Source organism: Giraffa tippelskirchi, chromosome 7 (genome assembly GCF_054371585.1).
Source record: "Giraffa tippelskirchi isolate mGirTip1 chromosome 7, T2T-mGirTip1v1.2.pri, whole genome shotgun sequence".
Taxonomy (NCBI): Eukaryota; Metazoa; Chordata; class Mammalia; order Artiodactyla; family Giraffidae; genus Giraffa; species Giraffa tippelskirchi.
Window position 1 is genome coordinate 1373352 of NC_137281.1, and position 25448 is coordinate 1398799.

Here is a 25448-nt window from a genome sequence, read left to right on the forward strand (position 1 = left end):
ATTTGCTCGTTTGGGTCATGCCAGCAGAGTCGAGGGTGCTGCCTGGTTATCTGGGGAAGGGTCTTGAAGCATGGGAACCTGATAAAGGCAGTAGTGGAGGGTTCTGGCTCTGGAGCGGCTGGTTTGTGTATGGAAGGCACATCCTGCAGGGAAAATTATCTGGAGAGATTAGCTAGCTCTAGAAGGAGCAGTCTCCACAGGATCAGTGGGGTCCCAAATGTTAGAACTTCAGAATAAAAACACATGCTTCAACCTAAGTATCCAAAATAAGGGGGAGGCGGAGTGGCCAGGAAGGTTTTAAAGTCTTCCAGCATTAAGACAGAGGTCACAAGTATGTATGAAAGGAGGGCCCGTGGCCCTGACACGGCTCTGAGGGAAGCCCAGTAGGCTGCCCGTTTATACTTCAGACCGTTTAAAAAGTGAGGTGCGAAACACATCTGTGAGCAGAGATGACAAATCTTTAGCCCTCACACCTCAAGCATGACACCCCCGAGCCTCCCAGAGGCTGCCTGGCAACCCAGGACTGAGATGGGAAAGGGTGTCTGTGGGTCAGAGCCTGAGTGCCCGGGGAGCGGAGGTGCTCCCGGAGACCAGGTCCCTGCAGGCCTCCGGGGCCGTGTGCGGAGCGCCGTCCCTGCAGGAGCCACCTGCCCCCACTTGCTGCAGGCGGAACTCCCCCGCAGGTGAAGGTGACCGAGCCCGAAACAAGGTCGTCTTTAATTTCAAGTGAGGCGCGCGGGATGATGCAAACGTTCCTTATTTCTCTTTGTTGAAGACAGAGGCAAACAGTATCAACAGCAGGAACAAAGAGATGAGAAACTGTTGACTTATGTGCCTCAGAAACACAGCACTGACCTGGCATTTACATCTTTATAAAGGTAAACGGCTGGTATATTTGCCAGTCAGAACACTTGAAGCCATTCATCTATAAAGACAGGTTACATATATACTGGGTATGCACACATTTACGCACATATATATGGCCTCAAGTGGTGTGCGCACACACACGTGTACCAGTATCAGGAAGAGACTAGGTCCTTGTTACCAGACTTCCTCTGTATGTTGTCATCACTAAATTAAATCCTGGCTAGTTTGTTAAGTTCTACTTTGGCTTAGTGATATTTTTTTTTTTTTGGTTGTAACGATTTCGCCTCAAAATTATGACTCTTTTAGGAAACTGTGCTTAACATTACAGAAGTCTGAATTTATTAATCAGCATCCTAGTTCCATTTAAGTGGCTATGAAGACATAACAAGGTGGGCCCGAGAACGCTCTTCTCTTGAGCTAGCAGGTTTGCCCTGGGCTGTGGTTTGGGACTTTAGATTTGGAGGAATTCCCACTATTCCCACAATGTGCTCAGGTTTTCTGTGTACTGGTGTGGTTTATGCCAAAGATGTGCTGTCCTTCTGGAGGTCTAGAATGATATAAGTTCGCGTCCCCAAGAAACCCTGAGTCTCTGGCTGGCTTCCTCAGGAGACATTTCACTCGATAGCTGTCCCTCCCTGACAGCTTAAATCGAGCACATCCCATGTGACTCCCCCGAGCCAGGACAATCGCAGATTGCCCCTGGTCCCTGTGCTTTTTCTCTTGGCTGAGTTTGCTTTGATCATTTTGGTGGAATAAGCATAGCTGTTGAGTGTAACAAAACGCTGAGTTCTGGGAGTCTTCCTAGCAAACTGCTGAAACTAAGTGTGGTCTTGATCACATGATACAATCATTCATCCTGATTTCCATCTGGCCATAAATGCTTGTGGAGCTTTTCTTCAAGGTCAACATATGTTCTATATGGTGGCAACTACACATATAGCTTTGTGCAAACACTGTGAGGCAGCCAAGCATTATGCTAAACATTCCCTGCTGTGTGTAGCCATTCACTGAAACACACATCTACTGGGTGTCTACTAGGGTAAAAAAAAAAAAAGAAAACAGAACAGAATGGGACAGTGGTTGGATGTGGGGATGATGAAAAAATGGCTGCAAGGTATCCATCTGGCCTGGGCAACAAGGCAGATGGCTGTGGGATTCACAGAGAACCCAGGCACTGAAAACCTCAGCCCTTTTCCCCTCCTGCCACAACAAATCAACTGTAACTTCTACGGTTAAAACGGATTATGCAGCCATGAAGGAGGGAGTTTGGTGTATCTCACTCATCCTAAAGGGATGATCAACATTAATGTCAAATGAGAAGAGTAATTTGCAGACAATGACCAAGGTTTGGTCTACTCTGAAGTGGTGCATTCACCCATCCTATGAAAGACAACACAGCTTACACAGCTTAAGTGTCAAGGGCATGGACTGTGCAGTCAGCTAACTCCAATCCCAATTCCTACACTTTCTAATCATGAAACCCTTGACAAATTCCTCAATTTGTCTATGCCTTTACTTTCCCATCTGTAAAATGGGGATAACACTACCCACCATATAGTCATGGCAAAGGTTAAAAGAGTTGATGCAGATAAAACAATGTTTGCTTGCTGTTCTAGTGACAGGTTCACCTCCAGGCCATGGACACAGGCACACAGCATGTATAAACAGTGGCTGGGGAAGGAGGCCCAGTGAGAAGCATTCAACTTGGAGACACAGACTGGGCAACTCTGTAGGTCACTGTGGGTGACATGCCTTGAGAGGGAATTCACTCACTCATGGCTGGGCACATCACAAGTGAGAAAACAAAGGCCACAGGTGGATCCTGGGAAGTGGAACTATTTATTAGATGGAAAACACAGACCCTCTGAAGGAGAAGAGCAGAAATGCTCAGAAGCCAGCCAAGGGCTTTTGAGAGAAAGGGGGGGGCACAGAGGGGTACAAACGGAAGTCTGTGAGGGCTGTGGCAGCTAAAGGGTGGCCTCGGTGGAGGCCACCCTTTAGCTGCCACCGAGCATACCATGAGGAGGTGAGGACAGACAGCGGACAGGACAGTCCCACCGGGTGTGTCTGAGAGAAAGGAGGAGGGCGGGGTTCAATGGGCACGTGGGGCAGAACGTGCCCCGGGTGAGACTAGAGACTGACGAAACGTGACAGCTGAGGCGGAAATGACATCATCCAACACGGCGCTCACTGTAATGACATCATCATCCAACATGGCGCTCACTGTAATGACATCATCATCCAACATGGTGCTCACGGTAATGACATCACCATCCAACATGGCGCTCACGGTAATGACATCACCATCCAACATGGCGCTCACTGTAAGGTTACGAGGCAAGAGGGCATCAAGGGGGAGCAGCTAAGACCGTGAAGTACAGAAGGAGGCACAGCAGACAGAGGCCTGAACGAGCCAGTGGCCAGGGGAATGCATTCAGTCACGGGGAGGAAGAGTAGTCCTGGAGGGGGAGTGGCTGTAACAAGCCTTAGAGAACCAGGAAATTCTACACACACGCCTTCCCTGGAGAACACAACTCTCAACAACCCGCAGTTCACCCTTAGCTGTAACATCTGTCCTCAGAGATACTTGTGGATATAAGGCCTTTCATTCCTCTAGTTAATTTAGGATTTCTATCCCAATACCAAGAAAACCACCAGAGAATCATGACTCTGGACGACACAGTTTTGTCTTGTTTTCTCAAGAGTCCTTCTTTGGCATTATAAACTAGGCAAAAATAGAGAAGATGTATCAAAGAACCAAATGGAAATCAAACAACTGAAAAATTAAAAAACAAAATGAAAACTCACTGGGTGAGCTCAAAAGGAGATTATATGAGAAAACGGCATCAGTGAGCTCAAAGAGCAATCAATCGAAATTAATCAATATGAGCAACAGAGAGATACAAACTGGGGAAACAAAAAGATGGGAACTGAGGGTCCGATGGAACAAAACGTGGAGAATTATCACTCACGTTACTGGAGTCCTTAAAAGAGGAAAAAATGCAAGGTTGAAAAAATATTTGAAGAATAATTTAAAATGTCCAAATTTGGCAAAGAGCATACACAACATGATTCAAAAAGCTGAGCAAACACCAAATAGGACAGACCCTAAAAGTTCTATGCCAGGATACATCATAATCAAACTTATGAATACCACAATGAAAAACACTTTGAAAGCATGTGACAGAAAGGATGCCTTACAGATAGGGGAGCAACAGGGTGATAGGCAGGTTTCTCATATGAAACCACGGTGCACAGAAGGAGATGCAAAGTAGAAAAACAGACATGTTTTCTTTTGTCCTAAAAGAACTGTGGACCCCACAACTCATGTCCCATGAAAATATCTTTCAAGAATGAAAGGGAAAAGACATCTTTAGATGGAGAAGAAAAAAACATTCGTTAACAGCAGACATACTTTAGAAGGAATGGCTATAGGAAACTTGCCAAACAGAAGGAAATGTTAACAGAAGACCTGGGACTTCAAGAATGGAAAAAACAATGAAATGGTAAAACTAAAGATACACAGACTTCACTTCTCACAAACTTTGTTTAAAAGAAAAAAATCTTAAGACACTTGAGGCAAAAATTACAATATCCAATATGGTGCTCAGTATACAATGAGAAACTATTTAGAACAACTATATTAAAAACAGGGAATGTAAAAGAACCCTAATGAAATCAAGGTCTCTATAAATCAAAGTGCTGAAATACTGATAACAGTCTGGGATTAAGTTATATATATGTAATACACTACACAGAGTAAAAAAATTGAGATACATACTCAAAAGCATTATAGATACATCAAGTGGAATTCTAAAAAATGTTAATGTAACACACAGGAAGGACGGGAAAGCTAAATAACAAGAACTAGAAAACAAGAGTAACACTATAAAGGGAATACAACAAAAAAACAACTAAAATGGTACACTTAAGCTCTAATGTATCATTAATTATTTTAAATTTAGATGATCTAAATTTACGAGTTAAAAGAGAGTGGCAAAATGGATTACAAAAAATATGACCCCAACTATTGCTGTTACAAAAAACTTAAAAAATATAAACTGCAAACATTACAATTTCTTAATTATACTTCAAGACTTCATCATTCCTCTCTCTGCAACTGCCTAGAAATACTACACAGAAAGTCAGCAAGGATATAGAAAATCTGAAAAATATCCCCAACAAAGAAAATTGTGCAGACATTTATAGAAACTCCACCCAATGACAGCAGAACACACATTCTTTTCAAGAAGTCTTACACAACATTCAACAAGATAGACCACACGCAAGGGCAATAAACAAACTTCAACAAATTTAAACAGACAAACCAAACGTGAAACAAACAAGAAATCAACAACAAAATACCAGAAAATGGTTCAAACAGTAGAAAATAAAACAATAAACTTCTAAATAATCCACAGGTGACAGAGGAAGTCCCTAAAGCAATCAAGGGATATTCAGAACTGAATAAACTGTAATAAAACCTTGTGGGATAAAGCTTGAACAGTGCTGTGGTAGAACTTTATAATACTTAATGCTTCATAAGAAAACAAAAAGTGTCGAATCAATAATCTCAGCATCCCTCAAAAAATAAAAAGTGCAAAATACAATCAGAGCAAAGTAGAAGATAGGCTATCATAAAGAGTGGAACAGAAATCAGTGAAAGTAAAGACAGAAAGGAACAGAAAAAAATCAATAAAGTGCTGGTTCTTCAAAATGATTAGTAAGATTGCTGCTGCTGCTGCTGCTAAGTCGCTTCAGTCGTGTCTGACTCCGTGCGACCCCATAGACGGCAGCCCACCAGGCTCCGCAGTCCCTGGGATTCTCCAGGCAAGAACACTGGAGTGGGTTGCCATTTCCTTCTCCAATGCATGAAAGTGAAAAGTAAAAGTGAAGCCGCTCAGTCGCGTCCGACTCTTCGCGACCCCATGGACTGCAGCCTACCAGGCTCCTCTGTCCATGGGATTTTCCAGGCAAGAGTACTGGAGTGGGTTGCCATTGCCTTCTCCTTAGTAAGATTGGTAAATGTCTAAGAAGACTGACAATGATTCAAGAGTTGCTGCTGCTGCTGCTGCTGCTGCTGCTGCTAAGTCGCTTCAGTCGTGTCCGACTCCGTGCGACCCCATAGATGGCAGCCCACCGGGCTCCCCGGTCCCTGGGATTCTCCAGGCAAGAATACTGGAGTGGGCTGCCATTTCCTTCTCCAATGCATGAAAGTGAAAAGTGAAAGTGAAGCCGCTCAGTCGTGTCCGACCCCTAGCGACCCCATAGACTGCAGCCTACTAGGCTCCTCCGTCCATGGGATTTTCCAGGCAAGAGTACTGGAGTGGGGTGCCATTGCCTTCTCCGATTCGCGAGTTGACTATTTCCAAAATCAGGAATAAAATGGGATTTAAGTACACACTGTGTTGCTGTTAAAAAAATAATGAGGGAATACTTCCAACAAGTCTAAAATTTAGATGAAATGAAACATTTCTTTGAAGAGGACCAGCTATCCAATTTACCCAATTATGAAAAGATACCCTGAATAGTTCCATATTTAACTAGTATCCAGAAAATCTGCAGGCCCAAATGGTTCACTGGACTATTATAAAACATTAAAACAACAATTAACAATTACACACTGTCTTCCTAAAAAACAGAACTTGCGAGGCCACTATCACCTTGACACCAAAACCAGACAATGACAGCTAAAAACAAAGAATGGCGACTATACACCATCAATCAAGAGATTAGAGGGAGACTTCCTCAAAAAAATACAATCAAATTGAATGCTTCAATATATATTTTAAAATGTATACTCCATAACCAAGTGGGGTTTATTCCAAGGATGCAAGGCTGGTTCAATATGCAAAACTCAATGTAATACATCATATCAACTGGGTATCAGAGAAAAGTCAGATGATCACATCAACTGATGGGAGGAGAAGCGTCCAACAGAACCCAACACTCAGCATAACAAAGACCTCACCCGATCAAGAGCTGAGGGAGACTTTCTAGACTTGGCAGCACAAGTCTATGGAAAAAACAAAAAAACTTGTAACACTGTACTTGATGAGAAAACTGAACGTTTTCCCCAGTATCAGAGACCAGTCAAGGATGTCCTCTCTCTTACTACTCCCACTCAATGTCATACTGGAAGTCCTAGCAAGTGCATTGAGAAAAGGAAATAAAAAGAATACAGACAGGAAGAAAGAAAAGTATTTGCAGTTGACATTTCTATGCACAAAATACCAAGGATTCTATCTAAAGAAATGACTAGAAATAATAACTGAGTTCAGCCAAGGCTACGAGATACCAAAATACCACCCCCAGAACAACTATCTTTCTATATACTACTAAAGGAAATGAAAGTTTAAAAATCAGTGTCAACAGAGAATTCCCTGGCAGTCCACCACCCCAGTGGTTAGGACTCTGAGCTGGCCTGGATTCGATCCCTGGTTGGGGAACTAATATCCTACAAGACGCAACACAAGGGGGGAAAAAAAATCAAATGCATTTACAAATCACTTTTAGAAGAGTTTACAGGGCCTGTATTGCTGAAAATTACAAAATGGTAATGATATACCAAGAATGCTTAATGAGGTGTCATATCACGTACTGTGTTCATAGTGTCACTTCTGAACAAACTGCTCTATAAGTTTGAATCAATCTCTATAAATGCTAAAGCAAGATTTTTTTGCATGCTAAGATTTATATGGGAAGTCCAAGGAACTAGGAAAGCTAAGTCAATTTAAATAATAATAGAGATGATTCATTTATCCAATTTTAAGATTTATCGTATAGCTAAAATTAAGTAAACAACAGATTGAATCAACTAAAAAGTTTGAATGTTTGCTGTTTAAAACCACCAAAAGAAGTTTGTTTTTTAAAAGAAAACTAAAGCCTGAAAGTCTTAACTGGTGCAATAAAATGTGCCTGTATATCACGAGTGTATTTTTATCTACGTAAATACCTGCCCTCAACTGTCTAACTCTCCCGACACTGGATAACAATGAGTGTATATACAAGACCCACAAAGGGTCAAGGCCCTTTGCCTGCGAAATAACATTCCACTCACCCCAAGTAAACCAAGGAACCTATGACAAAGTGCCATAAGCTTGACAGAGAAGTCTCAAAGGAACTGTTTGCATTTCATTTGCTTATCTAAGTTTCCATCTTGTTTTTATAAAAATTCCTGAGATAACACTACAGTGTAAACTAAGGAGAAAAACACAGCTAAAGTTTTCCTTAGGCCTCTCCCTTACGGATGAATTCTCAGATGCAGAGTAAGGCTCCACGCTGGGTCAATTTCTAAAATAGGTCTTTACACAACTACAGATGATCTGATAGGTTTTCTCAAAGTGAAGATACTTGAGGGGTTTCTCTTTGGTATGTACGATCAGATGTCACAGCAGATACTTTCTCTTGCAAAAGATTTTCCTCTGTGTTTACATTCAAAAAGTCTTTCCCCAATAGGAGTTCTCGGAGGGTGACAGAGGTTTGCCCACTTGTGAAGGGCCTTCCCACATTTGTCACACTGACCGAGTTTCTCCCAGTATGGATCCTTTGATGCTGAGTGAGGGAGGAGCTGCGACTGAAGGCCTTTCCACACTCACTGCACTTATAGGGCTTCTCTCCAGTGTGGATGATGGCGTGTCGAATGAGGTTTGTGCTCCAGCAGAAGGACTTCCCGCACTCCATGCATTCATAGGGCTTCTCTCCGCTGTGAATCCGCTGGTGTCTGGTGAGGCCAGACCTGCGGTTGAAGGCCTTCCCACACTCCGTGCACTCATACGGCTTCTCCCCCGTGTGGATGCTGAAGTGCCGAATGAGGTCTTTCCTAGTGCTAAAGGCTTTCCCACATTCTTTGCACTCAAAAGGTTTCTCGCCGGTGTGGGCCCTTTTATGCAAGATGAAAGTGGAGCAGTGGGTGAAGGCCCTTCCACACTCGGCGCACACAAAAGGCTTCTCCCCGGTGTGGATCCGCTGGTGCCTCTTGAGGTATGACCTGTGGTTGAAGGCCTTGCCACACTCGAGGCACTCGAAGGGTTTCTCCCCCGTGTGGATGACGTAGTGGTGAATGAGGGCTGCGCTCTCACAGAAGGCTTTGCCACACTCGCTGCACTCGTAGGGCTTCTCCCCAGTGTGGGTCTGCTGGTGCCACATGAGGTAGGACCTGTGTTTGAAGACCTTGCCACACTCGAAGCACTCATAGGGATTCTCGCCACTGTGGACGATGTGGTGTCGGAGGAATCCTGGCCTGTGTCGGAAGACCTGCCCACACTCTTTGCACACGAAGGACTTTTCCCCAGTGTGTCTCCTCTTATGTAAGACAAAATTGGAGCGGTGGGTGAAGGCCTTTCCACACTCGCTGCACTTGTAGGGCTTCTCCCCACTGTGAATGCGCTGGTGCTGCGTCAGGTAGGACTTGCGGTTGAAGGCCTTGCCGCACTCCATGCACTCGTAGGGCCTCTCCCCGGTGTGGATCATGTGATGCTGCAGGAGGTGTGTGCTCTTAATGAAGGTTTTCCCACACTCTGTGCATTCATAGGGCTTCACTCCAGAGTGAATCTTTTCATGTCCAGCAAGAAGGTGTTTCTTGTTGAAAACTTTCCCACATTCGCTGCATTTGAAGAGACTTTCCTCTTCCTGAATCGTGGGATCTTTACCTGACCCACAGGAGTCGCGGTCATGGACAGCACCCCCGGGAGGGACTGGCTCCTCTCCGGCCCCTGAATACACACCGTCAGCTGTCCCTAAGCTGCCATCTTCAGGACTTATTTTTTCATGAAGCCTCTCCCTCTGGGGGTCTATCCCTGGTCCAAAGTGGTCTTCCTGCACCTCTAGCGGCCCATCCCGATCCTTGGTTTGTCCCAGCTGGGAGTCCCCTGGGCCTCCCTGTGTCAGTTCCTGGAGAGAGACTCCCTCAAACACGGTTGGTTCACAAGTAGTAGGTTCTGTTGTCTTGGGTTTTCCTTTGTCAACTGAAAGAAATACAATAAACAGGGCCCGTTAGTAATTCCAACACAGAAGAAACAAAACCAGTATTTCAGTGAGAAATAATAAAGATGAAGGGAGTGCCTCTCGGTCTGTTAGGCTACCAGACTCTCAGGACTGTTATTTCCTTCTTCCTTGGTCATTACACTGCTGACTCCCTCACAGAGAGTTTAGCTGAGGGGATAAAGGGTCTGCGGTGGACACACCACCACTTTATAGACGCGGCTGGACAGAATAACAACAGCTCTGTGTGCTGTCAGTCTCTGGAGGCGAGGCCGTCCCAATTGCTGTAAGAACACTGGGCAAAGGGGGATTCCCTGGAGGTCCAGTGCTTACGACTTGGTGCATCCACGGCTAGGCCTCGGTTAAATCCCTGGTCAGGGATGTATATCATATTCTATGGCAACTGATACCTCGTTATGGGAACCTAGATAGATTATGCTAAAGAGATAACATCACGTCTGATCACAGCAGAAAGACCACACATATAATTAGAATGTAGGAGTTCTGAACTACAAGTTATCAGCTGGCACTCTGGAGAGGGAAAGAAAGCTTGACACTGAGTCCCATGTTTAACAACTCAGTCAGTCATGGTTCTGTAATGAAGGTCAATAAAAATCTACATACCGGGGCTCTGGTGAGGTTCATGGGTTGCCAACACTCCATGCACATACTGCCAAACATCGATTCCTGGAGGTAAAGAGTCACTGACGACACGGAAGCTTTGTGTTTGGAATACCTCCAGCCCTTCTTCTGACCTGTATCCTGTACCAAACAAACTCTGTGAGCATAACAGGTTCGATGGGAGTTTCTGTTGAGTCTAGCAAATCAATGAACCTGAGGGCAGACTGGGAAGTCTCTCGACTTTGAGTTGCTTCAGAAGACCAAGGCAGACTCGACAGCCCTGGAGTTCTATGTTCCTAACCTGGGGTTTGGCTAACTGCGTAAAGGAAGAGGCCAGGGGAGTCGTACAACTCAGGAGTCCTACACCAACTCCAGGCACAACAGGCATTGCCATAGAGAGACAGTGGGAAGGACCCTACAGTCTAAGGAGACAATGTACAAAAGCCCCACAGGCCACGAAGATGGTGCTGATAAGAATCCAGGGGAGGTGACTTGGGTTACTGTGAAAACTCCCAGGACATAGCTCATAAGGCAGGATGGTAAGCAGGATGGAACAGACGCACTGGGTCTGTTATGTCTGAACAGTTTGGTGAAAAGGCTAGCAAAGTACACATGATCTAGATAAAGAAAAAGTCAATACTTTACTTGAAGACATTAAAGAGGAGCTAAACCAATGAACCTGTCTCTTGAGAAACCTGTATGCAGGTCAGGAAGCAACAGTTAGAACTGGACATGGAACAACAGACTGCTTCCAAATAGGAAAAGGAGTACGTCAAGGCTTTATATTGTCACCCTGCTTATTTAACTTATATGCAGAGTACATCATGAGAAATGCTGGGCTGGAAGAAACACAAGCTGGAATCAAGATTGCTGGGAGAAATATCAATAACCTCAGATATGCAGATGACACCACCCTTGTGGCAGAAAGTGAGGAAGAACTAAAGAGCCTCTTGATGAAAGTGAAAGAGGAGAGTGAAAAAGTTGGCTTAAAACTCAACGATCAGAAAACTAAGATCATGGCATCTGGTCCCATCACTTTATGGGAAATAGATGGGGAAACAGTGGAAACAGTGGCTGGCTTTATTTTTTGGGGCTCCAAAATCACTGCAGATGGTGATTGCAGCCATGAAATTAAAAGACACTTACTCCTTGGAAGGAAAGTTATGACCAACCTAGACAGCATATTAAAAAGCAGAGACATTACTTTGTCAACAAAGGTCCATCCAGTCAAGGCTATGGTTTTTCCAGTGGTCATGTATGGCTGTGCGAGTTGGACTATAAAGAAAGCTGAGCACCAAAGAATTGATGCTTTTGAACTGTGGTGTTGGAGAAGACTCTTGAGAGTCCCTTGGACTGCAAGGAGATCAAACCAGTCAATCCTAATGGAAATCAGTCCTGAATATTCATTGGAAGGACTGATGTTGAAGCTGAAACTCCATACTTTGGCCACCTCATGCGAAGAGTTGACTCACTGGAAAAGACCCTAATGCTGGGAAGGATTGAGGGCAGGAGGAGAAGGGGACGACAGAGGATGAGATGGCTGGATGGCATCACCGACTCGATGGCATGAGTTTGGGTAAACTCCAGGAGTTGGTGATGGACAGGGAGGCCTGGCGTGCGGCATTTCATGGGGTCGCAAAGAGTCGGACACAACTGAGTGACTGAACTGAACTGACTGAAAGCAATGAAGAATTTAATGTGGGGGATGGTAAAATTGGAGCGAGACGGTCAAAAGGTGCAAACTTCCCAGTTTTAATATTAAGTAACCTAAGGATGTAACGTACATCTCAATGACTATAGCTGACACTGCTGTATGATATAAAGAAGCATCATTAAGAGAATATTCCTAAGAGTTCTCATCACAAGGAAAAAATTTTTTCCCTTTTATCTTTTCTTCTTTACTTTTTAATGTATTGTCACCATGCTTATGTAACTTATTTGCAGAGTAGATCATGTGAAACACTGGGCTGGATGAAGCACAAGCTGGAATCAAGATAGCCAAAAGAAATTATCAATAACCTCAGATACGCAGATGACACCACCTTTATGGCAGAAAGCAAAGAGGAACTGAAGAGTCTCTTGATGAAAGAGAAAGAGGAGACTGAAAAAGCTGACATAAAACTCAACATTAAAAAAACAAAGATCATGGTATCAGGTCCCATCACTGCACGGCAGATAGATGGGGAAACAATGGAAACAGTGACAGGCTTTATTTTCTTGAGTTCCAAAATCACTGCAGATGGTGAGTGCAGCTATGAAATTAAAAGATGCTTGCTCCTTGGAAGAAAAGCTATGACCAACCTAGACAGCGTACTAAGAAGCAGAGACATTACTTTACTGAGAAAGGCCTGTCTAGTCAAAGCTATGGTTTTTCCCGTAGTCATGTATGGATGTTAGAATTGGACCATAAAGAAAGCTGATCACCGAAGATTGGATGCTTTTGAACTGTGGTGTTGGAGAAGACTCTTGAGAGTCCCTTGGACTTCAAGGAGATCAAACTAGTCAGTCCTAAAGGAAATCAGTCCTGAATATATACTGAAAGGACTGATGCTGAAGCTGAAGTTCCAATACTTTGGCCACCTGATGTGAACAACTGACTCACTGGAAAAGACCCTGATGTTGGAAAAAATTGAAGGCAGGAGGAGAAGGGGACAACAGAGGATGAGATGGTTGGATGGCATCATCGACTTGATGGACATAAGTCTGAGCAAGCTCCGGGAGCTGGTAATGGACAGGGAGGCCTGGCGTGCTGCAGTCCATGGGGTTGCAAAGTTGGACTTGACTGAGCGACTGAACTGATCTGATACAGGAAGATGGATGTTAGCTTAACCAACTGAATCACTTCATAATATACATAAATCAAACCAGCATGCTCTATGCCTTAAAACTTATACAGTGATGTATATGAATTGTTTCTCAATAAAACTGGGAAAAAAATGAATCATATGAAGCTGACAATTCTATCCCAATGATTTTGCATATTCAATACAATTTCCAATAAAATACCAATTGGGTTATTGTGGAACTCAGTAGTTTTACCATGAGATTTGCAAGAAAAATCAAAGATGCAAGAATAATGAGAATTAAGAAAAAGATATCTACCTTAGCAGGTAGCAGGATTCTAGACTTTTAGACACTGTGGTCCCGGTACAGAGAGAAGACAAACGGGCAATGGAAGAAGAGAGAGCCCAGGAAACACACACACTCGGAGGTCTGGGGGAAGGAAGAGAAGGGAGAGCAGCTCACAGGGCAAGGACGGAATATAAAGTGAATGGAGCTCGAAAAATGGGTGACACGCCGGGAATGAGAGCACTCCATTCCTGTCTCACACCATCCTCAACTTCTACCTCCCACCAGAAAGAGTTAAATGTCAGGTGCCAAGCTTAGAACATCTTATAATGAGAACATCTTTTTGATACTGGGGATGGAACAGGATCTATAACTGATGAAAGTATCAGTAATGTACAAAAAATCCCTAAAAACAAAAGGCAAACAAGTTAACAGAACACCTGGCATTTTCAATGAAGTGACATTTCAAAGAAGAAAATACAGCTGTTCTTCAGTATCCACAGGGGAATAACTGGTATCAGACACTTCCTGCTCAACACCCAAATCCGAAGATGTTCAAGTCCTTTACATACACTGGCCGTTTTTGCACGTGACCTGCACACACGAGGATTCCTGTGCACTTTACATCGTCCCTAGAGTGCCTGTAATGTCTAATACAATGCACATGCTACGTCAATAGTTGCCAGCATGAGGCAAACTCAAGTTTAGCTTTTTTGAACTTTCTGGGATTTTCTTTTCCCCCCGTGCCTTGAATCCGTGCTTGATGAATCTGCAGAGTCAGAACCTGCAGATGTAGGGGACAACTGTACCAATGGGCTGATAATTACATGATGAGAAACTGAAGCTTGTGAACAATTAAGGAAATGCAAGGCAAGCTCACCTAAGACACAATTTTGTTAGTTTGTTAAGCAAAAATCAACATGCCTTAGAGCATCAAGGACAGAACAGGACATAGTCAGTGGAACCTAGGGAATTATAGATAGCCCTCCAGGCCTCCTCCGTCCATGAGATTTTCCAGGCAAGAGTACTGGAGTGGGGTGCCATTTCCTTCTCCAGGGGATCCTCCCGACCCAGGGATGGAACCCAGGGATCAAACCTGGGTCTCCCGCATTGCAGGCAGATGCTTTACCTTCTGAGCCACAAGGGAAGTCCAACTTTCAGCTGTGTCCCAACGAGCAGTAAATAAGAAACACTTTCCCTAAAAGGTGTAATCTAGACTCTGGTTCAAGAACTGGCCATGAAGTGTGCCAAGGCCTCTTCCGCCAGGTGAAAGGAAAACTACAGCCTGGGAACCTGAGTGTGGAAGGGCTGAGGACCCAGCAAGAGTTTACTGCAGGGACTTGCTGACACCCCAGGGTCACATGCTGAGACAGCTGTGCTGGGGAGGCAGTCACTGTCGGGATGGCCAGATGCAGGGCTGCTGGAGGTGGGGGCGAGGGTCTGGAGCGGCATCCAGTCTCCAACCTGCACGGACGGCAGGACCATGTGCTCAGGCGTGGGGGGAGACAAGTGAGCACCGGGATGGGTGCTTACTGGCCTCTGAGACCCTCAGGTGGAGGTGTGTGCAGAGCAGCGGGAAGAGGCTGGAGGCCCCTCTGAGGGGCCGCCGATGGCCACACACAGACGCTCACAGGCCGGCTGGGCCACTGAGTGACTAGGAGTGGGAAGCCCACGCCTCTGCAGCAGCCCCAGCACCACGCACGACGGCTCCAGCGCCCTCAGCAGCCCAGACATGGGCACACAGGACAAACGTCACTGGGAGGCTTTACCCAACAAGAGGGGACGGGCGACAGGGGACAAGGGAGGGAGGTCTCCTAAGTGTCTGCAAGAACAGGGCAGGAAACGGGAAGCAGAGGAGGGCTGGAGAGGAGCTGGGAGGGGAAGACGTGAGCCACACTGTTCCTCACGACTAACGGGACATGGCGGTACCAGCAGCTGACTTCCCACAAGACACAGACTACGGCACAGACCCTGTGTGAGCAGTTTTATGCTCTAAAACTGCACACCCCCAGCAACCCCAGGACAGAGCGACTATCGTGACTGGCACCTTCAGGAGCAGACCCCCCTCACCAGCCTCCTGCTCCTCTCCTGGGACACAAGGCTCAGTCACAGCTGCCCGCCCATCGCCCCAGTGTGGCCAAGCGCCCAGGGCCTTTCAGTGCAGAGATCAGAAGGCTGCTATTTACGGGAGTCAGAGTGGCATTACCCCCTCCCCGCTTCTCTGCCAGCTGCAGGGGGTCCAGACAACCTGAAGTCACATACTAACGACAGAACAAACCTGAGGCCCCGAACAGCCGTGTGCTGCAGAGCTCCCCGTGACCCACAGGGACCGCGTGTGGGTCAGCAGCAGCGCCTCTGCATGCTTGAGCACCGAGATGCTGGAGTCCCTCTGACACCGCAGCCAGGCTGTAACCCAGCCGAACTTATGTGCAGACACAAGGAGATCTCGAACTTCACTGGGGTCACAGAGCTGGTGGTCGGTGCCCAGGCCTGAAGCCCAGGACACATCTGAGCTCGTACACCACTGTCCTCGGGGAGGACAGAGGGATCTGGGGCAAAGGGCTCCACAGCTTCCAGAGCACCAGAGGCCCGAACAAGACGCTTCCCAGGGAACCAGGGCCAGCGGCCTCCGGCAGGGTCTCTGCCCACAGCTTGGCTCCTACCTGGACAGGTGCTTCGGGAGAGGTCTCTCTTCACCGTCCACAGCTCCTGCCCGTGCTCCAGCTGGTATATCAGCTCAGGTCTGGGGACAGGACATCCTGGGCATGGAGAAACAAGGAAGACACGGGGGTTTCTGTGAAAACTGGGAAGACCTGCCAGTCTAGTGTGGGACTTCAGGATGCGGACCTCAGAATGAAGCTGCTCCCACCCACAGAAATCCGGACCCGTGACCCGGAAACCCAGGTCAGAAGCACCAGTGGTGGGATCCAGACTTCAGGCAACAGTAAGAGTTGTGTTGACAGCACCTGTTCCCTTTGACCTCCATCACACAGAGCTCCAAGAGACCCAGAGAACAGGACCCCCTCCTTCCAGAGGCTGTTTCCTAATTAATCCAAGTGGGTCTCAATTGTGTGAGCATCAAAACCTCCTGGGATGTCTGGTTCATACCCAACTGAAAGCTAGTCTCTGCAGACAGGGCCTGGGCAGCAATACATTAAAACCACCCCAAACTCTGGCATTAAGAAGGGCCAAATACTCTGATCTCCACCAACTGGCAGGTGACCCACACCAGGCCCTCTGGAGGAGAGCGTCCCGGTCCAGGATGGCTGAGTGAGGGGACTAGCCAGTGCCATGCCCTGCAGCAGCCCGAGACCCTAGACCAGGACGAGGCAAAGAAGCAGACAGCTGGGTTGCAAGCCACCAACCCAGGAGCCAGTCCTTGCCCCGTGCTCCTCATCGGCGAGGCGATAAAAACTTCTTCTCGAGTGAAGACCGAGCCGGTCTGCCATAGGCAGCCACACGCGGATGCAGGGGAAAGACACGTGGCGCCACAGGAAGCAGACGGCAGAGGCGCCAGGACTCGCAGATGGTTTCCTCGGGCAGACCCAAGGTTCATCACTCACCGCTAAGCAACTGTGCTCTCCCGTCTGCTCCGACCCCAGCACAGGGCTCAGCCACCAGGAGTCACCCTCCCGACAACCTCAGGGCCTTTGCACGTGCTGACCCTCCTCCCCGGGTCCCCCCTCAAACATTGCTCCTGAGAAGACTCTGCTGCACCCTGGCTGAGTGCAGGTGCTTAACCAACCCACCACGTCACTATCAACTTTTAATCTTAACTATAAGTGAAAATTAATTTGTACAGGGTATAACCATATCACAGGGATTGTGCCACGCAATTTAAACGCATTACATTATTTAAAATGGTAATAAATTGATGGGATAATTTAAAGAACTCACATATTTGAAACACCGACTCTTTCAGTCAAAATAAGGTATGATGACCTCATTGATGTAAGTCTTTTTTTAGATCCCAAGCAAAGTTCTGAAGAGCATTTCTTCTGAAGTCTGAAGCTGTGACAGGCCAAGTCTGCAAGAGCTGTGAGTCCCTAGCTGCCACCTGATCTGAGAAGAGACTGATCTTGTTAGTGGTCTCTCTGTGGTCAACAGACCAAGTTTCTAGGTTGGTGACCCAGGGGCAACCAGGTAACTGGTACTGCACAAGGCCAAGGTCCCCTCAAAGATGCAGATGTGATAAACTGAGCCAACATCATAGAAGTCTGGGGGCAGGTGGGAGAGACACTCAACCCAGCTTACTCCAGACTGTCCAAACCCTGCCATGGGTCTGGGCGCTCCTGCAGAACAGACGCCCAAAGGTCACACCGCTGCTGTCTGGAGGCACAAGCCCCAGCCCCTCCCTAGAAAGGGAGACCGCCACTCACAGACTCACCACTTGGGACTGCTAGGAGCCTAGCAGGAAAACACCCCAATCAAAGGAAAATGGTAGGGGATAGAAAGGTGACCCAAAAAAGGTTTTTTTTTGTTTGGAGGGTAAAAAAAGGAGTGGGGAGGAAGAGGAAGAGACTAATTATTATGCCATGCACCAGGGCCATGCCAGGCAGAAGCTGAGCTTAGAGGCCCAGGCCCTTCCCCGAAAGGAGATAGACTAAAACTAAAAAACAGGGCTTTAAAAGAATAAAAGCCCAAAAGGGAAAACAGAAGAGGGAGTGGCGGCACAGACTTTAACCCTATATACCAAGCAGATGCCAGGTCTAGCAGACACAACACGGTTCCAGACCAGTACTGATTCAAACAAGCAACAGCAAAAACCCAACCGAAAGCCCTAGATAACAAGGAGCGAGTAAAACACTTAACGAAATAATACACAATACGGAACCAAATCAGAACACAGTCTATAGTTGGACCCAACTGGAAATCCAAAATTTTTATACTAAAATTTACATAGTAAATTATTATATATAAGTAACGTAACAAAATGTATTTAGAAAGTTTATATTACTGAAACATAAGAAGGCACCGATTGGTTTGTCTGACCCTACAACACAAGTTTTTGAATTATCTTCAGAATTTGCTAAAATGCATCAACAGACAAAACTTCATGAACTTAATACTGTGGCTCAAATCATAGTTATACCCGGGAATCCCCCTAAACTGAAACACTGCACTCTGCCATCTTAAAAAGTAACTAAATACTAAAGAGGAAAAACAGGCATGTCTCACTTTAACTCTATAGCTTTGCCTGAACTGCCCATAGGCCAAGTATCCACTGTTCTAAAACTTCCCCACATTGGGCATTGATGCTCTGACACAATACAGAATTAAAATGAATTTCTGGCACTTACAAATTAATTGACTTGATAAAATGGGACCCCACACATCCGAGTGAAAATAATTATTCAGCCCAATGTAAGTTGAAAAGGAAATTTCAGGGAGCAAACCCCATATGTAAGACCTAATTCCTCAAGGGGCGATGATCCACACTGCTGCTCCATTTGACAGCCCAACCGTGCCTGTTCTTAAACCTGAAAAGACCCAGGGCCCCTCACTGCGAGTTACTGCAACCTTCATTCTGTGGTCCCACCCAGCTTTAGGGTTCCTGTCATGGACTGAACTGTGTTCCCCCTAAGCTGAATGTGTTACCCCCTAATCCCCAATGTGATCAGATTTGGACTTAGGGCCTTTAAGGAGGTAACAAAGATGAAACGAGGTCCTGGGGTAGGGCCCTGATCTGGTAGCACTGGTACCCTTTGAAGAGGAAGAGCAAGTCCCTCCAAGCCGGAGCAAAAGGTCAGGTAAGGACTCCCAAGCAGGCGGTCAGCAAGAGATCCTTATCAGGAACCGAACTGGGACGTCCAGCCTCCAGAAACTGTGAAAATAAAGCTGCTTAACCACATAGTAAAGGCAGTCTGAGCTGACTAACAAGATCCACACACCCAAAACCCAACATTATTAGAAGCCAGTAATTACTTGCCCGACAGACTTGGCTAAGGTGTTGTGTTTGGTGTCCGTTTTGACAGCCTCATAGCCTTGGTCTGCCTTCACTCTGAAGGGAAACAGGACTCCTGTCCCAGGCTGCCAGCATCCACACCCTCGGCAGCTGAGACCTCAGTTGTACCTTCTCAGGAGCACAGGCAATGTTACATCGACCACAGCTTTTCTAAGGTGGCTATTTGACACAGGACAGACAGTGAGCCCAACATCTGTCAAACCTCTGGGGACTAGTTTCAGATAACATTACCATTTACTGTGACTTTGGTGGCCGTGTAGGCCTCATTTATAAATTTTACTTCATCTCCCTGATGCTGATACTTATAAATCAGCCCACCTTAAATGGGGCTCCCTCCAACAAAGGCTCTAAAATCCGCTCACAATTCTGCTGGAAAGCCAGTCCCACTAGTGCCCTCAGAGACTCCTTCACTAGAGAGCTTTGACGACCTCTTCGCACACCTCCCGGAGCTTCTGAAGCACAGACCAGGGCCATGAGATGCCCAGACTGTGCCCTCGGCCTGGTGCGACACACTGTCCAGACCACCACGAGCCACACACGAGGCTCTCCTGACAACAAAGGCTCCCTCAGACCTGCAGCCTCAGACCTCCACACCCAGCTGCCCATCATGGGTCATGAGAACAGCACAGCCCGAGCTCAGCACAGCTCTCGAGGCCTCAGGGCCGGATGGCACGGACCCCAGGCCCTCCGACACATTCTACCTGGAGGAGGAGGTGGCTTCTCCTGTCCTCAGCTCCTTGGCAGAGGCCGTGGTGCTGGAGGGGTCACCCCTCCCGATGGTCCTCAGCCACCCGGGGAGCTCCTTGGGATTCAGTGAGTGAACCGCGGTGGGAGCCCGCAACTCTGTGGTCCATCACACGTGATGCAGCTCAGTAGCATGCTGCTGCTTTCTACCCTGTAGCCAGAATGTCCAAGTAAACAATGGGACCTAAGAAACACTATGTGGCCTATTCAGGGGGTCATCTTAGTACCAGAGGCCCTGATCGACCAACAAACGGTTTCATGTTCATTATCAATTGTTGGGCCATTGCTTCAAAACTGCCTCCTTCAGGGTAAAGAACCTCCTGTCTCACAGGTATCACAAAAATAAGTCAGAGTCACACTCCCTACATTTATAAAGGTGACCACGCAAGCCTTGCCAGGACGCTCCTCAGTCCCTCTGGAAGGACAGACGTTACTGACAGTGGCCAAGATACACATTCCACTTCACAAATTACACAACGCTGGGCTCCGGTGAGAGGCCATCAATTGAGCTTCATGGCCCCAATAGGCCCCAAACAGCTGGTTTAACTAGAGAATAACAATTTCCTTCAACAACTCCTTTTCAAAGTCTAGTCTGACAAATAAATCCCCAAATAAACCTCTATCTTGCCCCTTGGCCTTAATTCAAGCCTCCTTGGCCTACTTACATCACACACCAACTTCAAAAACCTCCCACTGCCCTTTGCTACACTGAAGGGGAACGTGGCTCCCCTCTATGCACACAAAGACTGGTTCTACAGGAGGCCATTCACACTGTCCTCCCTGTGGTTATGCACGGAGCTTGCCATCATCCCACGAGGCTGGAGGCGAGACAGAGGGAGCACATGCTCCGGGGACACACTAAGCAGGGACTGTCCTGGAGCCCAGGCCGCTGCTCATCTGATATGGGATCCATCTGGCCTGAATTCCAAAACAAAACAAAACAAACCTTTAAGAAGAGCCCTATGCCACTCTGAGAACTGCGGTTCTGATACCGGTCTGGGTGCTTTCAACGGTTTATAACTCAGAGAGCCGAACCCTGCTAGTAAGCCACTGTTTCAAACAAACCAGCAAATACTGAAGTCTACATCAGATCCCGTGCATACCCACTCGCAAAGGTTACCTTGTCCCATGCCCCATCAATGAAGATGACGTCACCCAGGGACACTGAAACTCTCACTCTAGTGGACACCTATGACCTGCCTCTCCTAGGACAGAAGTCAGATCTGGGAGCTTTTGGCTTTCTATTAGGGATTCTGTCATACATGATCCTGGCATATTCCTCAACCTGCCAAAGGGGAGACCTGGTAGAGGATGATACTATCTGTGACATTTTAAAAATGAATGGAGCTTATGGCTTCCCTCATGAGGTACTTGTTTCCTATAATCAACCTTCTAAATCTCTGGAGAGAGTGGCACCCGCTTCCCAAAGGTGCCTCCCTACTTTCCACTCCAGCTTTCTACCAGGAAGGTGCAGAGAAGAGGGCCACAAGAAAAGCCGAAATGCCCACCAAGAACACCCACCGGGAAGACCGAACAGCAGGGACTGGGGTGGGCAAAAGCCACTCTGAAAAGACAGAGGCGTGAGCAAAGCCAGAGAAAGGAGCCAGGATGGGAGACCCAGAAACCAGGGTATAATTCTGGCTCTCCTGTTTCAGTCCCATGTGGCCCGACTGGAAATTCTGCCTCTGGGTTCTGCAGAACATCCCATTTCCTTCCACTACTTTCTAAGAGCCAAAGGGGAACTTTTCTTGCCCAAAGTGACATAGATAGCAGGCAGGAAGAGGTGAATCTCAAACATGAGTGAAGCTATGGGGAGGGTAGGCTTCTGGATCAGCTCGGCATGGAGCTAGAGTGTGCCTGCAAGGAAGCGGCAGGTGCCCTGCATGGCTGAGTGAGGGGCCTTACCCAGAGAGATCAGGAGCCTGCACGTCTCCAGCATCACCTCCCGGTACAGGGTCTTCTGAGCCAGGTCCAGATGCGCCCACTCCTCCTGGGTGAAAGTCACGGCCACGTCATCGAAGGTCACAGACACCTGTCGAGCAGAGGTAGCAGAGCTCATTCCTACAAGGCTGGCAGAGGCGCACGAAGATCAAGACCCCAACCACGGAGCGCCTCCCGAGGGCAAGCTCTAGGCTGGGCTCGAGAGGAGGCAAACAATGTTTGGGACATAACACAGTAGTGCATTATGAAGTCTGTACAAGAAGTCCCCTATGCAGGGCCACTGGAAAGTCACACAAGACAATGAAAGTGATGTGCGGGCTGTGAAATGTAGACAGGGCTCTAGGACATCAGAGGAATGAGTACATAATGGTAATAACAGTATCAGTAATGGTAACAACAGCAGTACCTGCGCCTCCCTGGTCCTGCTAACTGCCTGACCCATGCTGAAGGCTTCACATCCTGGTTAAAGCAGACTAAAAGTCCCCAGTTCTTTTGTCAGTCTCCTGTGGTTTGCATCCAAACTCTTGAAACCCGACACTTGCCAGCTGTGTTACCTTGGAGACATCATCAATCACTTCATCTCTCTGAGCCTCCGTTTCTGGATCAATACAATAACAGTTCCCACTTCACCAATAACAGTCGTGAGTTTTAGACAGAAATTATTCAGCATTCCATGGGCTTTGGCATTTCCCTAGATTCTCTCACAAGCTGAGCAAATCTCTCATTATTTACCTCTACGCCAGTCAATGGCCTGAGATCTGAGGCTAAGGGAGCTCCCCCAATCCACCCAATCGTGTGTCCTACAAACCAGAGGCAAGATTTTAACACAGGTTACTGTAATTCAGGGTCTACCAGTGTAACCTGACATTCTTTCACCAAAGTGAACACCTAGTGATGAGGCTGTGAGGCATTTACAGCAAATGCTTGCTGTTAAATCCATTTTATCACGCCTGAAAATACTTCTGTGAACACGGACAGAGGAGCAGAGCCTTCGTCACAGACCTTCCGGAAGAAACGCCTGAAGGGGTGGATCTACCTGGGTAATGGCAGCATCTGGACCAACTCCCCAAACCCTCCTGACTCCCCAGGTTCCACAATGAACCATTTAGCCTCTTTCTTCCTGGGCCCTGACAAAACTCCCCCCGTGCCAGGACTACTTCAGACCAGGGAGCACAAGTGGCCAAGGCTAACGCTTGCTTTGGCCATGAGATTGGCCACCATGGCTGACCTGGCTGAAAGTGGGTGCAACATTCGGCAAAGGCCCACAGGATCTCGCCCACTCAAGACACGTCTCAGCATCCGGGAGGAACCACCTCGCGGGCCTTCTGTACCTCGACTCTGTCGGCGCACTCACCTCGCCCTCCAACGCCGAAGGCCACCGGGGGGTAACACCAGAGCAAGGGGGGCACGAGGTATCCTCGCAGCACACGGTGGGTTGGGGGTTACCAAATATGATAGGGGCTCATCAGTTAAAAAAAAAAAAAGAATCCCATGGATAGGGGAGCCTGGCGGGCTACAGTCCATGGGGTCGCAAGAGTCGGACATGACTGAGCGACTGAGTAACAACAACCTGGAGGAAGCAGCAGTCGTTTCTCTACAACTTCTGGGCACCAGTCAGAGCCCAGCGGCTTTCAAGACAGGGAATACCTAAGTGGCAAAGCGGCTCCACATGCCAGAGCAGACGGCCGCGGGGGCACATCCGGGGTGCCTGCCGGAACCACCTCTGCCTTCGAAGAGGAGCGGTACCGCCACTGGCGTCCACTCACCTGGGTCCGGTGGGTCGGCGCCGCCATGATGGGAGCTGCGGTCCAGGCCGCCTGGGAGAGGCGAGCCCGGGGCGGCCCGCTGCCCCTCGCCTCCGCCCGCCTGGGCTGGGCGACCTCGGCTGACCGCCGCCCTCCGCGAACAAGCCGCCCCAGAGCAGGGAGCCGCCCTCGTGAACGCGGCTGAGGGGCGCTGCTGAGGCCCGCAGGGGCACGCCACCGTCTAGGGACTCACGACCCGTTCAAAGGCACGAAGGGGATCCGCATCCCTCTGCTCGGGCCCCACGAAAGCCCTGGGAAGCCGCGCGGGCCCAGGTCTCCGGCCGTCGAATCCTGCCGGGGGCAAACCCTGTAGGCAAATGGCGTCCGCAGAGAGAAACCGGAAGTCCCGCCCACGCCGCAGGAAACGGCCATACGTCATTGGCCAGCGCCCTCCTCAGGCGCACAGCCTCTGGGTAAGGTAGTCTCCGCTAGATCCGCGAAGGCGAGGAGCCGTGGGGTATTCCTCCACACAAGAAGCTGAGGCCGGCCTAGACGTGCTTCTTCATACTGGATTCAAGTCGGGTGGACGAGGGGCCGGGGGCGAGAGAGTCCGTGCAGTGACCCAGGGAAACTGAGGCTAGGAGTGCTGGGACATTCGCCCCGGATGGGGCCAAGTGCAAAGGGTGTGAGGCTGTGATCTGGGCTTGCAGCTGGCCGAGTGGTTTTCCTTAACCCGCTGCTCCTTCCTGGATCCTCGCTCTTTTTTGTTGTTGTTGTTACCCAGCGAGGCTTGTGGGCTCTTAGTTTCCCGACCAGGGATGGAACCTGCATCCCTGCAGTGGAAACTCAGGGTCCTAATTGAGGTAGGAGTTAGATGCGCTCCAGGTGAGACGTTTACAACTAGCCTCCTGTTTGCATTTCCAGAGACAAAATGTAGGTGGACTCCAGTCAAGGCATTGGGGAAAAAATCAGCCCCCTGTTTGCCCTTCAAAATGGAAGTAACAGAAACAGGGTAAATAGCCAGTCTTTGTTTCTTGTACACTGTGTTCAGTTCTGTCCAACTCTGCGACCCCATGGACTGTAGCCCAGCAGGCTTGTGTGTCCATGGGATTTTCCCAAACAAGAATACTGGAGTCGGTTGCAGGACTGAACCCTTGTCTCTCGTGTCTCCAGCATTGCAGGCAGATTCTTTACCACCTGGGAAGCTCTTGTAAATGCCTTAAGATAATAGTCATGGCAAACACAAAGGGGCAAAACCCTGTTTGGGTAAAGTGTCCTCCTTTTTTGGGACAAAGGAGACACTGCACATGAGCAGAAAGGCTCCTTGGGGTCAAAAGTCAGGGTATAACACCAGGCCATAATAAGTCTCCTTCCAGAAGCCTTCACTTCAAGATCTATCTTGGCGGAGGTGTGTGTGTGTGTGTACGTACCCAGGGGTCCTGAGACAATTTAGCCAGGAGGGGGGGTGCAAAGAGAGATGATTGGTCAGAGGGAAGACAAAGACCCAGAAAGCT

At 47.9% G+C, this 25448-nt stretch overlaps 1 protein-coding gene across 4 annotated transcripts; it reads right to left on the reverse strand.

Moving 5' to 3' along the window:
* Window positions 1-1183: 1183 nt before the first annotated feature.
* LOC145514431 (uncharacterized) lies at window positions 1184-24322 on the reverse strand. Of its 4 annotated transcripts, none has more exons than XM_081512204.1 (6): window positions 23956-24322; window positions 22596-22787; window positions 22154-22280; window positions 16203-16298; window positions 10474-10611; window positions 1184-9833 (listed from the first exon to the last, which is right to left on the reverse strand). In XM_081512204.1, exons 2-6 carry the CDS (start codon window positions 22629-22631, stop codon window positions 8206-8208), a joined length of 2025 nt encoding a protein of 674 aa, XP_081368330.1. In that variant the 5' UTR covers window positions 22632-22787; window positions 23956-24322; the 3' UTR covers window positions 1184-8205. The 4 variants fall into 4 exon arrangements, with proteins under 4 accessions (XP_081368330.1, XP_081368331.1, XP_081368332.1 ...); XM_081512205.1 differs by lacking the exon at window positions 23956-24322 and adding an exon at window positions 22922-22950; XM_081512206.1 differs by lacking the exon at window positions 22596-22787.
* Between the last annotated feature and the right edge of the window lie 1126 nt (window positions 24323-25448).

Coding starts and splice junctions, on each gene's coding strand:
- LOC145514431 (XM_081512204.1), bottom strand. CDS start 22,631: ATGGGTCAGGCAGTTAGCAGGACCAGGGAGGCGCAG. Junction 22,281..22,595: donor GCAGGACCAGGGAGGCGCAG/GTACTGCTGTTG, acceptor TCTGCTCGACAG/GTGTCTGTGACCTTCGATGA. Junction 10,612..16,202: donor CTCCCGAAGCACCTGTCCAG/GTAGGAGCCAAG, acceptor TGTTTGGTACAG/GATACAGGTCAGAAGAAGGG.